At 40.7% G+C, this 18,222-nt stretch overlaps 1 protein-coding gene across 1 annotated transcript in view; it reads left to right on the forward strand.

The window, feature by feature from the left end:
• The window catches only part of Nsd2 (nuclear receptor binding SET domain protein 2), a 72,934-nt gene that overhangs the window by 21,644 nt on the left and 33,068 nt on the right, over nt 1-18,222 (forward strand). Inside the window, exons 5-7 of the mRNA XM_051165057.1 lie at nt 7,078-7,244; nt 8,172-8,654; nt 17,219-17,363. Coding sequence (XP_051021014.1) covers nt 7,078-7,244; nt 8,172-8,654; nt 17,219-17,363 — 795 coding nt within the window. The remainder of the gene's footprint in view (nt 1-7,077; nt 7,245-8,171; nt 8,655-17,218; nt 17,364-18,222) is intronic.

Here is an 18,222-nt window from a genome sequence, read left to right on the forward strand (position 1 = left end):
AGATAGAGCACTTATATACAATAAATAAATAAATCTTTTAAAAAGAAAAAAAAGTTGAGCATGTGATAGTTTGAAGCCAGTCTGGTCTATAGAGTGAGTTCCAGGACAGCCAGGACTATAGAGAAAGACTATCTCTCCCCCCCCCCCAACACACACACCAAAAAAAAGGAAAGAAAAAGAAAATTAGGTAATGTTGTCAATTAGAAAATTATTTTGTATTTTATGAATATGAGTGCTCTGTCTTTATGTACATCAGAAGAAGACATCCCATTGCAGATAGTTGTGAGCCACCATGTAGTTGCTGGGAACTGAACTCAGGACCTCTAGAAGAGCACTTTGGAAATACTTTACTGAAGTCAAGTGTGGTGGTTTATGTCTGTAATCCTAGCACTGAGGAGATGCTATATAAAAAAAAGGATTGCAAGTTGAGGTCAGCCTAAGCTACATAGTGAGCTACTGTCTAAAAGAAAAAGAAGTGCTTGGGCATGGTGGCAAAACACCTTTAACCCCAGCATCGAGGAGCCAGAGACCGTTGGATCTCTTGAGGCCAGCCTGGTCTCCATAGCAAGTTCCAGGCAGGCCAGGGCTACATAGTGAGACCTTGTCTCAAGAAAAAAGTAGGAGTTCAAAGAGATGTCTTAGCAGTTTTGCTCACAAGTTGCTCTTTCAAGAGATCCTCAGCTCAGTTCATGTCATACACATGGCTAGCTGTATGTAACTGTCTATATAACCTATACAGTCTTAGCTATAGTCTCAAGACATCCAGTGCCCTCTTTTGGTGTGGATATATGCAGACAAAATACCCATACATATACAATTCATAAGTAAATCTTAAAAAAAAAACATTATTTTACAGACTTTGGTCTAAGCTGATATATCAGAATTCTCTTTTCTGTGTTATTGTTTCTATTATTTTATTTAAAAAAATTTTTTTTTGAGACAGGGCTTCTCTGTGTAGCCTTGGCTGTCATGGACTCACTTTGTAGACCAGGCTGGCCTCAAACTTAAAGAGATCCACCTGTCTCTGCCTCCCGAGTGCTGGGATTAAAGGTGTGGGCCACCACCGCCTGGCTACTGTTTTTATTTTTTGAGACAGTTTCTCTGTGTAGCTCTGACTGGCCTGGTCTCTTTTCAACCAGACTGACCTCAAACTTCCAGAGATCTACCTGAATCTGCCTCCTGAGTACTGAGATTAAACATGTGAGGCATCACACTTGGATAGTTGTTACATTTCTTTCCTCCTTAAAAAAAACAAACAACAACAACAAAAAAAGCTTTTAAGTTATGTGTATATGTCTATGTGCATGTGAATGCAAGTTCTCATGGAGATAGAGGCATCAGATTGTTTTTAAATTATCTGTATTGGCTTAGTAATTTTTTATTATCAGTATTATCAGTATGCCTGGCTAGCAATGAATCAAGACACAGACACCTCTTATATTTTAAAATAGCCCTACTTAACTTGGGGCAGGGCAGACATTAATCCTCTAAACTACTTTCCGTAGTGGGGCTGTATCCCATACTTCCTCCAATCCCATGCCGTCTGCTTCTAGTAATTTCTATCGAGTTACCTCCCATCCATAACCCTAAATACTTGCTAACATTCTTCATCTGGGCTAAATTTCCATCCACTGTCGTCACTTGTTTCTCTTCATCTAACCCATGGCGTCCTTCCTCTCTTCCTTCTCCTCCTCCTAGGCTCTGTCTTCTTCTTTCCAGAATTATTCTGTCTCTCTAAGCCTGGGAACCTTAGCCACACCTATCTCAGTTGCCCTGCCCAGGTGAGATGGCTTTTTATTAATCAAAAGGTGGGTCACAGAGACGGCAAGCAGCAATTAGCATCAGAATACATTAGACCATCTTCCAACAATTCCCTTTTTTGTCTAAAGAAAAAGGCTATTTTTTTTAAATTTTTATTTTTTAAAAAAGATTTATTTATTTATTTATTATTATGTATATAGAGCACTGCCTGCATGTACACCTGCAGGCCAGAAGAGGGCATCAGATCACATTACAGATGGGTGTGAGCCACCATGTGGTTGCTGGGAATTGAACTCATGACCTCTGGAAGAGCAGTCAGTGCTCTTAACCGCTGAGCCATCTCTCCAGCCCCATTTTCTTTAAATTTTAAAATAGCCTTTGCATAAAAATACATTAGACCATCCCCTAATATCAGATCCCCCTGGAGTTACAGGTGGTTGTGAGCCATAGGATGTGGTTGCTGGGAGCAGAACTCAGGTCCTTTGGAAGGGCATCAAGTTGATGCTGTTGAGCTATCTCTCTAGCCTGACTTTTTTTTTTTGAGACAAGATTTCTCTGGGTAGCCTTGGCTCTCCTGGATTCACTTTGTAGACCAGGCTGGCCTTGAACTCATAGCTACCTGCTTCTGCCTCCCCGAGCGCTGGGATTACAGGTGTGTGCCATCACGCCCAGCTGACATTGTTTTTTGTTTTTGTTTTGTTTTCTTTTTCTTTTTCTTTTCTTTTTTTTTTTCCCCCGAGACAGGGCTTCTCTGTGTAGCCTTGGCTGTCCTGGACTTGCTTTGTAGACCAGGCTGGCCTTGAACTAGCAGCAATCCTCTTGCCTCTGCCTCCCAAGGGCTGGGATTAAAGGTGTGCACCACCACGCCCGGCTGACATTAAGTATTTTTTTTTTTTGACATTAAGTATTTTAAAACATCATTTAAAATAATATTAATTCAAAGCCATTAATTCTAACACTTGGGAGACAGAGACAAGTAGATCTCTTAGCTTGAGGCCATTCTGATCTACAAAGCTAGTTTCAGGACAGCCAAGGATACCCAGAGAAACTGTGTCTTGAAAAACAACAAAAAGTTAATATTAATTCATCATATATACTATAAAAGATTTTCTTCATTATGAAACTGTGACACACATCTATGTTAATTTTCCTTACTAAGATTAAAAGTACTGGAAAAATCCACAAACTGCTCAACAGGCCTCTTGTTCTTTTTCACAAGTTTCTTATTAGCTTAGAGTAACTATTTACAGTGGGTTTCATTATTACATTTTCATATATTTTGATGATATTCAACCCCATTACTCTCTTTTGTCTCCCTCTTACCCACTTCCCAGCTAGTCCTCTTACTTTAATGTCTTTTTCTTTTTTTTTTTTTGTTGTTGGTTTTTAAATTTAATTTAATTTTATTCTTTTTACATTTTTAATTAATTTATTCATATTACATTTAGATTGTTAGCCCTTTAATGTCTTTTTCTTTTCTTTCTTTTTTAGACAGGGTTTCTTTGTGTAGCCTTGGTTGGTCTGGATTCTCTTTGTATACCAGCCTGGTCTTGAACTCACAGAGATCAGACTACCTCTGCCTCCGAAGTGCTGGGATTAAAGGTGTGCGCCACCCTGCCCGGCCTGTCTCTGTGTAGTCTTGGCTGTCCTGGACTCGTTTTGTAGACCAGGCTGGCCTCGAACTCACAGAGATCCGCCTGCCTCTGCCTCTGTAATGCGGGGATTAAAGGCATGCGCCACCACGCCTGGCTCTGGCCTTTCTATTTTAAGGAAAGCAAGACCAGTTAGTTTAATTTGCATTACTTATAAGACGATGGGAAATGGGTTGTTTACCCTTACCATAACATGAATTTCTTTTTTAAAGATTTATTTATTTATGTATATAAACGCTCTATTGCATGTATGCCTGTGTGAAGAAGAGAGCATCAGATAGAAGAGGGTACCAGATTCCATTATAGATGGTTGTGAGCCACCATGTGGTTGCTGGGAATTGAACTCTGGGCTTTTAGATGCACAGCCAGTGCTCTTAACTGCTGAGCCATCTCTCTTGCCCTAGAATAGACTTCTTAATAGTAGCTTATAATCACTGTTCTTGAATCGTCAAGGCATTTTTTTCTTTCTTCTTTTTCTTTTCTTTTTTCTTGTTTCTCTGTATAAGGTTTCTCTGCATAGACCTGACTGTCCTGGATTTGCTTTGTAGACCAGGCTGGCCTTGAATTCACAGAAATCCACCTGTCTCTACCTCTGGAATGCTGGGATTAAAGGCGTGCACCATCATGCCCTGCCTCTTCAAGGCATTTTTTTTTTCTGGGTTATTTATTTATTGTGTATACACTATTTTGCCTGCATGTATTCCTGCACGCCAGAAGATGGCACCGGATCTCATTATAGATCGTTGTGAGCCACCATGTGGTTGCTGCGAATTTAACTTGGGACCTTTGGGAGAGCAGACAGTGCTCTTAATCTCAGAGCCATGTCTGTAGTCCTCAAGGCATTTTTAATGTGCATATTTCTAAACAAATCAAATTGTACTGAGTGACAAATATTTGCCCACTGTGTTTAAGGGTCTGAAAGTGATACCCAGCAACATAAAAACAAAGCATATATGTATGTGTATATATTTGGCATGGTGGCATACTCCTTTAATGCCAGCACTGGGAGGCAGTGACAGATGGATCTCTAGGAGTTCAAGGCCAGTCAGGTCTACATAGTGAGACCTTTGTCTCAAAAAACAACACCAAAACATTTAAAAGTAATCCTAAAAATTTCACATTTAATCCCAACACGTAGGAGGCAGAGACAGCCAGAGCTACACAGAGAAACTCTGTTTTGGAAAAAAAAAGTAATGAAAAATTGACAGCAAAAAGTTAACTCCTGTCTTCCTCTCCCCAACTGAGAGATAGTTGAGACCATAGCAGGATATTGGGTATCTTGCTCTTTTCACTCTTTACCCTTTTACTTTGAGAAAGTTTCTTATTCAACCTGGAGCTAAGTTGACAGAAAACCCCAGTGACCCTCTTGTCCCTGTCCCACCATAGCTTGGGGGTTATAGGTATGTTTTGTGTCCATACCTGACTTACTGCGATATGTCTTTTTTGTTCATTTGTTTCATTAGTTGGTGGTTTTTTGAGGCAATGTCTCATGTAGCTGTGGCTGACCTAGAACTCACTTTGTAGACCAGATTTGGTTTCAGACTTACAGAGAGCCTCCCTCCTGTCTCTGCCTCCTAAGTCTGAGGTTAGAGGTGTGCACCACTACTCTTGCCTGAGTAAATTCTTTTTTCTGTTCATCTCTCTAAAGGCTATTGTCTGGGTATGGGACCTCTTGGACTGATGCTGTAGGTTTCGTTCAGGAATAAATACTGCTCATATTAATATTTCTTTCTAGATTCCTTATCTTAAACCTTTTGGCTTTTTAAGGTTTATTTTTGTTTGTGTGTGTGTGTGTGTGTGTGTGTTTGCATGATCTAGATTTCCAGATGAAGTTACAGCTACTTGTTAGATACCAGATGAGGTGCTGATAACTGAACTTGGGTTCTTTGTAAGAACAAGAAGGATCCTCAAGCATTTCAACCATTTAGTCATTTCCCTAGTCACTACCTCACCTTTAGAAAAAGACTTACTTTATGTTGTGTGAATATTTGACTGTGTTTATGTATGTGCACTGTGTGTGTCTAGTGCTGAAGGAGGCCAGAGGAAGCACTCTATTCCCTGAAACTAGAGTCATGGACAGTTTTCAGTTACTATGTGGGTTCTAGGGACTGATGTGACCTGAGTCTCCTGCAAGAAAAGCAAGTTCTCTTAAGCACTGAGCCATCTCTCTGGCCTTAAAATATATTTTTAAAAACTTTTTAAAAACTTCATATGTATGAGTGTTTGTCTGAATGTGTGTTTGTGGATCACATGCATATAATACCCGTGGAGGCCAGAGGAGGGCATCATGTCCCTGGAAATGGAGTTACAGATGGTTGTGAACTGCCATGTGGGTGTTTGGAATCAAACCCAGACATACAAGCAGACAAAATATTTATGTACATAAAATAATGAAAATAATGACAGGTGGTGGTGGCGTATGCCTTTAAATCCCAGAACTTGGGAGGCAGAGGCAGGTAGATCTCTGTAAGTTCTAGGCCAGCCTGGTCTACAAAGTAAGTCCAGGACAGCCAAGGTTACTCAGAGAAACCCTGTCTTGAAAAACTTTAATCCCAGCACTTGGGAGACAGAGGCAGGCAGATCACTGTGAGTTTGAGGCCAACCTGGTCTACACAGCTAGTCCAGGACAGCCAGGGCTAAACAGAGAAACCCTGTCTTGGAAAAAAAAAAGATGTTAAAATTAACACTAACATTTATTCCTTTCCTAGCATTCAGGGTATTTCTCTGTTTAGTATCTTTACCTTGGGTGTGTGGCCTTGAGAGCCTGTCTACATCATCTTCTGTCTTTTAGAAGCTCCCAGGTTCTGGGTCTTGTGTTGGCTTTGTGTATTATCATAATTTTCAGAGCTGCTGCAGCCACAAACACAAAGCTTTTTACACCTCTCCACCTTTGCTTTAGAGGATTGGGCTCACCGTGAGCCACTTTTTTTGGAGGCACCTTTAAAGATGCAATGAAGAGGTTTTTCTTTTGGGTGCATTAACTATTCAGAAAGTCTTTTATTTCCTTTAGGATAAGGGCTAAAGATCTCTTTTTCTTTTGTTTCTGAGATCTGCCCTTTTGATGGGCTTACCTGTGTCTTACCTCTTTTTCAGCCTTGGCAAAATCTGAAATTTTGGAGGATAGTAGTCTCTTTGCTCATTCTTCTGGCTGCTTTAGTAGATGTCATTTCTTCCTGCAGCTAAGAGTGACAGCCAAGAGTATCTGAGGGAGTTTGTTGTGGTCTCAGCGGCTCTTTGAGGTTGAAAGCTCTTATTTAAGCACTGTGCCTGTGTTCGCCAGAAGAGGGCACCAGATCCCCTGGAAGTGGGTCACTGAGTTCAGCCCAGTGTGCTGCCCGGTTCACTGCTTCTGTTTGCGTTTGTGGAAGTGCCCTTTTGCTGCTGTCTAGTCCTGTCTAAAATCTCTTTAAGAAGATATTAAGAAGGGGAAGATGAAGGGGAGTATATTGTTTAACTTCTCTTTCAGTCTGCTTTTGTACCGTTTCTGTATCTCTGATAAGTGAATTTTTCTTCTGGGCATGGAATATATTGAGGATAAAAAGGTAGAGTTCATTTGAGATTAATAAGCACAAACAACACCACTTTAAAATAAGTTCAAAGCAGTAGTATATTTGTAAAGTTTCATTCCAGATTCTAATGTTCATGATTTTTATTTTAAAATTAGGTCAGAAAAAAAGTGCACGCCAATATCATGTACAGTTCTTTGGTGATGCCCCAGAAAGAGCTTGGATATTTGAGAAGAGCCTTGTTGCTTTTGAAGGAGAAGAACAATTTGAAAAATTATGCCAAGAAAGTGCCAAGCAGGCACCCACGAAAGCTGAGAAAATCAAGGTGATAGATGTTCCTTTAGTGCATTTTTGAGCAAAAATTTTAATTTTTACTATGTTTATTTTATTTTGACCTTACAATTCCTTTAAGTTGTTTTTTAAAAAATGATGATCATCTCCTTTTTTTGTTTCTTTGGAGAGAGTATTAACTATGCAGCCCTGGCTGCCTTGAAACTATGTAGATTAGCTTGCCTGGGAATGCATAGAAATCTACCTGCCTCTGCCTCCTTAGCCCTGGGATTAAAGATGTGAGCTACCGTGCCCAGCCTAAATTTGTCATTTACTTTTACTCAAATATGTTATTTTTCTTTTACTTATTTGATGACTTACAGAAATGTTTTATTTTCCAATTTTATTTCCTTTTATAGATTGAAACTATTAGTTAAAACTGTTAGAGTTGATTTTTTTTTTTTTTTCATTCGATACAGGGTTTCTCTGTGTTTTCTTGGCTGTCATGGCCTTTGTAGTCCAGGCTGGCCTTTGTAGTCCAGGCTGGCCTTGAACTCACAGTGATTCACCTGCGTCTCTCTCCCGAGTGCTGGGATTAAAGGTGTGCGCCACCACCGCCGGGCCTGATTTCTTTCTTTCTTTTTTTTTTAAATATTCATTATCTATATAGTGTTCTACCTGCATATATACCTGCACACCAGAAGATGACACCAGATCTCATTATAGATGGTTGTGAGCCACCATATGGTTCCTGGAAGTGGAACTTGGGACCTGTGGAGTAACAGTCAGTGCTCTTAACCTCTGAGCCATCTCTAACCCTAGAGTTGATTTCTAGTTTAAGTAAACAATAGTTTTCAGTTGAGCTATATCTAAAATATTAGTTGGGTCTTTATAGACTTTTCTCATCTGATATTGCAAAAGTGCTTTTAATTGAATCACCTTTTATATTATGTAATAAAATTTATGATTTATTTTTTTCCAGTTGTTAAAACCTATTTCAGGGAGATTGAGAGCCCAGTGGGAAATGGGCATTGTCCAAGCTGAGGAAGCTGCTAGCATGTCAGTAGAGGAACGGAAAGCCAAATTCACCTTCCTCTATGTGGGGGACCAGCTACACCTCAACCCTCAAGTGGCCAAGGAGGCTGGCATTGCTACAGAACCTTTGGGAGAAATGGTGGACTCTTCAAGGGCCAGTGAAGAAGCTGCTGTAGACCCTGGATCGATGAGAGAAGAGGATATTCCCATGAAGAGAAGGCGAAGAGCCAAAAGGTCTAGTTCTGTTGAGAACCAAGAGAGTGACCCTGGCACAGAAAAGAGTACTGCTCCAAAGATGGCAGAGGCTGAACCTAAGAGAGGAGTCGGATCTCCTCCTGGGAGGAAGAAGTCTACAGCGTCTGCTCCACGGAGCAGGAAGGGAGACTCAGCGTCCCAGTTTTTAGTCTTCTGTCAAAAACACAGGGATGAGGTCAGTACTCCGGTGGATTCTGAATTGTTTTTTATGCCACAGGATTCCCAAATTGAAGGAGCATCCCTTTAGTGCACACTCAGTACACTTCTTAGGCACTGTTCAGTTTTTAGATGTAACAGTTACTGTTGGAAACAGCCATTTGCTGTTAAAAAGTTAAAGAGTAGTTAAAAAGTACCAGCAACAGTGGGAAGTGTGGGGAATGGGTCTGACTAGGCCTCCCTTTGCTGGAAGTTGGGCTTACTCCTTGCCATTCAGCTCTTGGTGAGCATTTTCTTTTAAGCTGTTGTGAAGCGTTCAGTATGGGACATGCTCACTTATAAAGATGGTGCTTTTGTTAGCACTGAGTATGTTGAAGATTTATTTCTATAATACTTGTAATATATAAATGAGTAAAGTATTTGAATACTTATTATTATTATTATTTTTTTTTTTTTTATAAAACATAACATCTATTCACGTCTAAGTCTCATTTACACTGTAAGGAACCAAGGCTCCTACAGTCAGAGACTTGATGCCCTCTCTATTAATAGTGTTCTTTTTAATTTTACTTTCATGGAATTTTTTTGTTTAGTATACCAAATTCATATTAGAGCCACCAATAATACGTGTAAAATTATGGTATTAGTAGGGGCCTTTTCTAATACCCACCCTAGCTCCCAAATAATTAACACAGAGACCTATTAGATTTATTCAAAAAGCTTTAAAGCACTACAGCTGGGCAGATATTAATATTAGCTTGGTTACTAGCCAGCCCTATGCCCCATGTACATGCCATCTTAGTCTTGCCTTTTTGCTGTTTCTGCTCCAGCTGTCTGTCCTCATGGTGAGCTCATGGCACCTTCTCTCTCCCTTCTTCTTCCTCTTCTTTCTTTTCTCCCTGAGTGGGAATGGAAGTCCTACCCCCTGTCCTCTTTGCCCAGCTATTGGCTGTTCAGCTTCTTTATTAAACTAATCAGAGATAATTGGGAAACATCCTTTACACAGCATTGATACAGGAGAGTCTTCATAGAAATGACAATGCCCATTTTCTGACTGCAGCCAGATCTTGGGGCTGGAGAGATGGCTCAGAAGTTAAGAGCACTGGCTGCTCTTCCAAAGGTCCTGAGTTCAAGTTCCAGCAACCACATGGTGGCTCACAACCATCTATAATGAGATCTAGTGCCCTCTTATGGCATGCAAAAGTACATACAATCAAAACACTGCATGTGTGTATGCATACATGCATACATAGATACATAAATGTATATCAGCATCTGAATACACAGTGCACAAGGCAATCGTCCAACAAATGAGTAGTATCTCTGGGTTGTAGCTCAGTAGTTACAGACACTTGCTTCTTTTGTAGAGGCCCTGGAATCAGTCCCCAGAACTCACATGGTGGCTTACAACTACCTGTAACTAGTTCCAGGGACTCCCAACAGTCTGTTTTGGCTTTTGTGGGTACTAAGCACAGATGCTACACATGCATATATGCAGACAACCACTTATACAAATAAAATAAAAATAAATATATTTTTAAGAAACAAAGAGAAAGCCAAATGGTCATGCCACAAACCTTTAATCTTAGCACTTTTGGAAGGCAGAGGCAGATGGGTCTCTGAATTCCAGGCCAGCTAGTTTACAGTGTGAGTTCCAGGACAGCCAAGGATACATAGAGAAATCTTGTCTGGAAAAATCAAATAAATAAAATTATGAGAGGAGAGGGGGGGGGAGACATACTATCTGGACTAGTGAGATGGCTAGGTGTGGTAAGGCATTTCCCACCGACTGATTCCCTAGTTTGACCCACATGGTAGAAGGAGAGAACCATCTTCCCCAAGTTGCCCTCTGACCTCTACACATATAGCCTGGCACACACAATAAATACCTAAGTGTAATTTAAAAGGAAAGGAAAGAAGTAGTATCTGTTGTCCAAATATTATCCATGGCTGTTTTATGGCAGTCAGCATGACCTAGTGCAAGATCATGAGGAGTTTGAGGAGTTGGAGAACTGAAAGGTTATAGGTGTTAAGGGAAAACCATGGGACATGTTATTTTTGTCTATACATGGTAGCTTAGAAGTTGGGGTAATATCTTGAAGAAGAACCTGTAAACCATGTTTGGCATGGTGATATATAACTGTAATCTCAGTACTACTTGGAGACTGAGACAAGAGCATTGAGTTTGAAGGTAGCCTGGGGTACATAGAGAGACCACCTCCCTGTCTAAAGAAAAGAGGGGGGGGGGAAAGAGCAAAAAGGAGCTAGCGGTGTTTTCCTTAGGAGTGGAAGGTTATTTAGTATTAGAAACTCTGTTGGTGCTGGAAAGGAGGGTCAATGGTTAAGGTCCATACTGCTCTGCGAGAGGGATAGAGTGATTCCTGCCATCCATGTCGAGTAGCTCAGGCCTGTTTGTTGCTCTACCTCCAGGGGATCCAGTGCATGGGCACACACAAAAATCATTAATTTAGCATTTATTTATTTGTTCAGGCACAGAGTCTCACTGTGTTGCTCTGCCTGGCCTAGAACTCAGAGATCTCCTTGGTTCTGCTTCCATATTGTTGAGACCAAAGGTATGCACCACCACTATGCTCAGTTAACATGGGTGGTTTTAAAGCTCAGTCAAAAGCTGAATGTGGTGGTACACATCTTTAATCTCAGCACTTGGGAGACAGAGTCAAGCAGATCTCTTAAGTTCAAGGCTGGCCTGCCCTACAGAGTGAGGCCTTGTCTCTAAAAATTAAACAGTGTATAGAGATGGCTCCGTGATTAAGAGCACTAGATGCTTTTTCCAAAGCTCAAGCTATGAAAGGGAGGATATAGTAATGGAGTCACAGCAAATGCAAGAATGTAGCAAAACAAGAGCTTCCATGTCCAACATTCATAAGTGTGCCCATGTTTAGAAAGAATTATGAAGCCGAAAATGCATTAGACTATTAAGGACATGGAATGCCACAAAAGTAGTTTAACATTATTGCAATGGAAAACCTTAATAATACTCTGAACAAATACGTCATTTGGTTCCTAGCACACACATGGTGCCTCACAACCATATAATTCTAGTTTCAGGGGATCTGACCCCTCTTGAGCTCTGGAAACCAGGTACACAGAGGGTGCACAGACATATGTGCATGAAAAACATAAGTTAAAAACAGACAAAAGCCTTTGTATGGAAAAGGAGTTGTGCCTTGGGAGAGTAAAGGGTTTCTTTTTATTTTTTTATTTTTTTTTTTTTATTTATTTTTTTTTTTAAAAGCTTTTTTTTTTTTTTTTTTTTTTAATTTTTTGAGACAGGGTTTCTCTATGTAGCCTTGGCTGTCCTGGACTCGCTTTGTAGCCTAGGCTGGCCTCGAACTCACAGCGATCCACCTGCCTCTGCCTCCCGAGTGCTGGGATTAAAGGCGTGCGCCACCATGCCCAGCTAAGGGTTTCTTTTTAAAATAAGTTTTTGGGCACTCAAGGAGCCAGAGGCAGGTGGATCACTGTGAGTTTGAGGCCAGTCTGGTCTACCAAGCAAGTCGAGGACAATCAAAGCTACACAGAGAAGTCTTGTCTTGAAAAAAAAGTCTTGTTATTAAATAAATAAAATTATTTATGTGTCTGTGTACTGCTTATAATACTGCTGTCCTCAGAGGTCAGAAGAGGGCATCACATTCCCTGTAATTGGAGTCACAGTCATTCCTGATCCAGTGTAGGTGCTGGACGTCAAACCAGGTGCCCTAGGAGGCCAGCGCTCTTAACTGCTGAACTGCTTCTCCAGCCTGTTGTTTATAACAAAACCTCAAACATTCAGCTTTACCTATAAAGACTTGGGAGTAGGGTGAAAGCCTGCAAGCTCAGAGAGGCAGGGAAAGCACCCAGCTGACCTTCCTCCTCAGCTGACACCCCAAAGGAAGGAAAAGCCTGCTCCTTCCTTACACTGTCCCCCCAAAAACCTTCAAACTGAATGTTCCTACCTTCTACTTACCATGCACCCCCATATCCGACCTCTTGACTTCCTCTTACTCTGTGCTTTTTTTTTTTTTTTTAATTTCCTTTCCTTCCCCCGCCCCCTAAGCTGAGGGCTGAACCCAGGGCCTTCTGTTTGCTAGGCAAGCGCTCTACCACTGAGCTAAGTCCCCAACCCCTCTTTCCTTTCCTATGTTCACTTCCTGCCAACATGTTGCTTACTCTACCTCTTGACCTATAAAGTTGACTTTATTTAATCCTGTTTATAATATTGAAGAAGAAAGCTCTTAGATCAAGGGTTATGCTAGGGCTGTGCTGCACTACAACTAGAAACTATAAACAACACAATCTTGAGGTTCAAATGAACAATTCCTCCCTCTTGTCTAAATAAAAAGGAAAGATTTGAACACAGTAAAACTACTTACAATAATGAAGCTATTTCTGTCAAGCTTTCCACAATGTCCAGCTTGGTTGTATTTGGCAGTTTTAGGATTTAAGTATTTTTTAGTTCAAAATCTGTAAAATGTTGGTGTTAGTCTCCTGTGAACTCAACAGCTTCAATGTCCTGAGCAATTTGTAGTCTAAACTGATTTTTGGGTGATGTTTGTTGGCTTAGTGACAATCCTGGCATATAACCTGTCGGCAGAAGATGTATGGGACAGTTTTGCCTAGAGATTAGCATTACCACAATCCGGGTGGATTTATCATTGCAGGGCCCATTATCTTCTTGGAAACCTCAAAGGCTACTGTTAGGAATGTTCACCATTTATTGAAGAAAACTTAAACATTTTAAATGCCATATTCAGCAGATCTGCAAAAGGTTTGGGGACCACAGTCTACTGAGTAAATGCCTGTTGTCTCCTGGCAGGTCTTGTATAGTAACTGGATAAACTAAGGTTGGTTTTTCTAAGAATCTTGGGCCACCCTCTCTTCAGTTTCATAATGCAGTGGTGTGGTGGGTTCTTGTCTAAATTTTTGTCTGTGCCTGAGTATTTTTCTCATTTTTATTTATATAAGCCTTCATTTTTCTTCTAAGGCTTATATCTTCTCAATCCACTCTTCAGATTTTTATTTTTCCTGTATCTCTAAGACTTCTTTCTTTGAGAGAGCATAGAAAACCACTGTGGCTATTAAGAATAAAATACCAGCTGGGTGGTGGTGGTGCACGCCTATAATCCCAGTACTTGGGAGGCAGAGGCAGGCAGATCTCTGTGAGTTAGAGGCCAGCCTTGTCTACAAAGTGAGTCCAGGACAGCCAAGGCTACACAGAGAAACCCTGCCTCGAAAAACCAAAAAAGAATACGAAATACCAAAATGGTGATCATCATAATCAATACTGTGCCAATTTTAGTTAAGTCATTTATCATTTAGCTTTTCTTTTTTCTTTTTCTTTTTAAAAGACATTTATTATTTATATAGTATTTTGTACTGCATGTACACCTGCAAGCCAGAAGAGGGCACCAGATCTCATTATAGATGGTTGTGAGCCACTATGTCATTGCTGGGAATTGAACTCTGGACCTTTAGAAGAACAGACAATGAATGCTCTTACCTTCTGAGCCACCTCTCCAGACCTACCTTTTCATTTTTTGCTTTTATTTTCAAACCATTTAAACTAGCAGTATGCAGGGCCCTAAAGTTTCCATTATGGTACTTCCCATCTTAACTCTCTCCTTGAGGACTTCCCCAAGGTGACTTACCAAATCAGATGGCCTCTCAAGTTTGTCTGAAGCTGGCATGATTACTTTGTCTATGTGGTCATGCCATGTGTTGGAGTACCAAATGTTGTTTCTAACAAAATCTCAAATGTTTGATTTTTACCAATAAATACTCGGGAGCCAGATGCTGGTGTGAAAGCCTGCTAAATAACTCAGGCAGAGAAAGCACCCAGTTGACCTCAGCCAACACCCCAAAAGAGGGAATAGTCTGCTCCTTTCCTGTGTCGTCTCAAAAACTCCTCAAACTGCATGTTGTTCCTTTCTACATCCTGTGTACCTATTTCCCTATCTGTTCTCCTGACTTCCTCTTACTGTCTCTGGTTTTTTTCTATGTTCACTTCCTGCCAACTGGTTGCTTGTTCTACCTCTTGACCTATGGTTTTGACTTTATTTAATTTTGCCTTAGATTAAAGGTATGTGCTAGGGCTGAGCCACACCACAACTAGAAACAGATTTTATTTTGGTAATAACACAATCTCAGAGTTCAAAGTGTGATCAAATATCTTGCATTGGATTTCTGAAATAAACCAAACTGACTACAGATTGTAAAGGAACTGTTTTAAAATGGAGTTTTTTTCTTCTTAATGTGTCAAGGACACCATACACAAAAAGTTATCAGCAAAAAAAATTTTTTTTGAGACAGGGTTTCTCTGTGTAGTCCTGGCTGTCCTGGGCTCACTTTGTAGACCAGGCTGGCCTGGAATTCACAGAGATCCACCTACCTCTGCCTCTGGAGCTCTGGGATCAAAGGCGTGTGCCACCACTGCCCTAGCTCATCAGCAAATCTTAAGGGAAAAGACAGCAGTTTACTAGTGAGCTTCAGTGAAAGATAAGCACATGAAAAGCTGTTGCTCAACCCATCACATAGGCAGGGGCTTAGACATTGAATTTGTGATGACTCATTATTACATAATCAGGTGAGCAACAGTGAGCTTGGAGCTAGCTGCTTGGGGCTTGAGAAGATGAGAAAGATAGCAGTTCTTGCCTGATGCTGGTGAGGAATAAATACTTGATCATGCCTGTTTTAGAAGTTTGGAGTACCTGATGTGTTTTCTTTCTGTTCTATAATTTCACGCCTAAGTGTTTACTCTGAAATAATTTCACCCTTGCATCAAACCAAAGGAAAGCACAACAATTTTCAATACTAAAAAACTATTAGTGATGTTCTGATCTGTTTTTATAGCATATCATATACAAAAGTGAATTTATTAGATGTTGAAGAGGAAAGCAAACTGTGCAACACTATGTAGATTTTGTTGCTTCTATAAAGTCTGAATAATACAGTATATCCTGTTTACTTGTACCTCAGTCTCTATTTGTGTCCATCCAGTTAGCAGTCAGCTAAGAAGGTGTGTGCTTCTGTCCAGGTGCCAAGTACACCCAGAGATGTGTTAACACTTAAGGAACCGTCTATCAAGTTTAATGTTTCTGTTTTTGTTTTTTGAGAGAGGGTTTCTCTGTGTAGCTTTGGCTGTCCTGGACTTGCTTTGTAGACCAGGCTGGCCTCGAACTCAGAGATCCGCTTGCCTCTGCCTCCCTGCTGGGATTACAGGTGTGCACCACCACGCCCGACTATTATCAAATTTAATGTGCTGTAAAGTTCTCAGTAGTATGTCATCAGTTACCATGGCAGACCTTCTGTGGGGAGAGTATGCTGATAAGCTTTCAATGGATACCGCCAGTGTTTGTCGGCTTAGCTGAAACAAAATTGATGAGGAGCTGTGTGTGCTTTTATCCTTTGGAAGTTGGACAGGGCTATGCCCAATAGAACCTCTAGCTAGTTGTATTCCAGCATGTTCTAGGCTATTTCTTTGCCATATAACCACAGAAAAGTGGTACTTGAGAATGTAGACTGCTGCTCAGAGACCTCCTCCATTTTTTCCCCCCCCTTCCTGGGATCTAGATCCATTTGTTAGCCCTGGTAGTGCTAAGAGTTGTAAGTGAAATCCCAGATTGGCACCGTGGTGAGAACAATTCAGACCAAGATGAAGGTGTGCGATTAGAGTTCACTTACATACTCACAGTTCCCACTCTACTTAGGACTTGGTCTTAGGCAGGATCTAAACACCATTGGCCTTTTTTGTTTGTTTTTGTTTTTGGAGATAGTGTTTCTCTGTATCATCTTGGCTGCCCTGGACTCTCTTTATAAACCAGGCTGGCCTGGCCTTGAGCTCACAGAGATCTGCCTGCCTCTGACTTCTGAGTGCTGGGATTAAAGGCGTGTGCTACCATGCCTGGCTGAACACCACTGGCTTTAACTCCTGGGGTTACTGCCATCTGCAGTTGGGGTTACTGATCAGTCATTCCTGTGTATCTGAGCCACCTAGAAGATGTTTGAAAATGTAGATTCCTTGCTGCTAGGCTGGGCTGGGCCATTCTTAGAATACCTCAAGGTTAAGTGAATCTGCTGTTTGTGTAGACCAGTTGTCTCTGTGTTGGTTTACCTTATCTTGTTTGTTGGTAGACTGTCATCTGTATCTCTTGTTTATGACTTAGATTGAAAGATGGAGTGTGGCTGTTGTAGTTGCTGATGATGACAAACCAAGACCTCACTCCATGCTCAGAGGAATATTTTTACCCAGCTTGCCTATTAGTTTTTTGAGAATGCCTAGAAAATTGTGACTTAGCAAGTGATTCAGTGATTTCAGAAAAGTACATGTTTTCTCATAATCATTTATCAGTTATTTGTACTCAGGCATTTTTTAGTGAATCACTGCATTGGTTATATGCTTTATTTTAAAAGAACAGATTTTTGGGGACATAGTTCTATTTTGTGAGAATAAAAATTCTACATACTCAATTCTAAAGGATTATGCATTTGATTTTTATGTAAATCACAATGAATTTTGTAAGTGTATAGTTCTATTGATTTCCTTTTTTTTTTTTTTTTTTTGTTTGTTTGTTTGTTTGTTTATAGGTTGTAGCTGAACACCCAGATGCCTCGGGGGAGGAAATTGAAGAATTGCTTGGGTCCCAGTGGAACATGCTAAACGAAAAGCAGAAAGCACGATATAATACAAAGTTTTCTATTGTGACGTCTGCCCAGTCTGAAGAAGAGTCTGGTAAACATACACTTAATCCTGTATCTTCTGCTTGGCTGTGATGTATAGTGTGGTCACCTCAGTGCCTCTTGTCATTTCCCTCCTTACCACCGGTGCAATTCTTTTTGATGGTCTACAGGACCCTAACTTTATTGGTTACACAGAGTAGGGATTCTGGCTACAGTACTTGAAGGGGGTCATGTAGGAAAGAAAGGTAGTTCTAACACTCCAGGCTTAGTTGTATGGGTCAGGCCCAATGTAGAGCAGTTCTGACCTGTTTGCATGAGAGCTTGCACAAGTGAGATGACTGGTTGGCTTTCATTTGGTGTCTCATTTGTAGGCGTTCAGTTTGAAAACTTAAAACTAAAAAAAAACTTAAAACTACACTAACTGCATCAGTTATTAGTTTGGGCTATGGCAAGATGAGAAAAACCTGGAGAAAAATGTGTAACAGTCGGTTGGGTTTGTGGTGTGTAAGCACTTGGACACACAAGCTGTAAAAGTACTCCTGCTAATATAAAAATAAATTGTAATATGCTTTTTGTGTTTGTTTTTTTTTTTTTTCCCGAGACAGGGTTTCTCTGTGTGTATCCCTGGCTGTCCTGGACTCGCTTTGTAGACCAGGCTGGCCTCGAACTCACAGGGATCCACGTACCTCTGCCTCCTGAGTATTGGGATTAAAGGCGTGCGCCACCACGCCCAGCAGTAATATGTTTGAATGTTAAGTAAAAATACAAAATAATCTGTAACTCCCTAAGATTCATTATTGAGTTTTGGAGATGCTAGACTTGAATAGCTGCCAAGTATTAGACTGTGACATTCACTAGTAGGCCCTCTGCCCCTCATGGAGGTACTTGATGTAGGGATTGATAGGTTTCTT

This window comes from Acomys russatus, chromosome 22, assembly GCF_903995435.1.
Source record: "Acomys russatus chromosome 22, mAcoRus1.1, whole genome shotgun sequence".
NCBI classification, from domain to species: domain Eukaryota; kingdom Metazoa; phylum Chordata; class Mammalia; order Rodentia; family Muridae; genus Acomys; species Acomys russatus.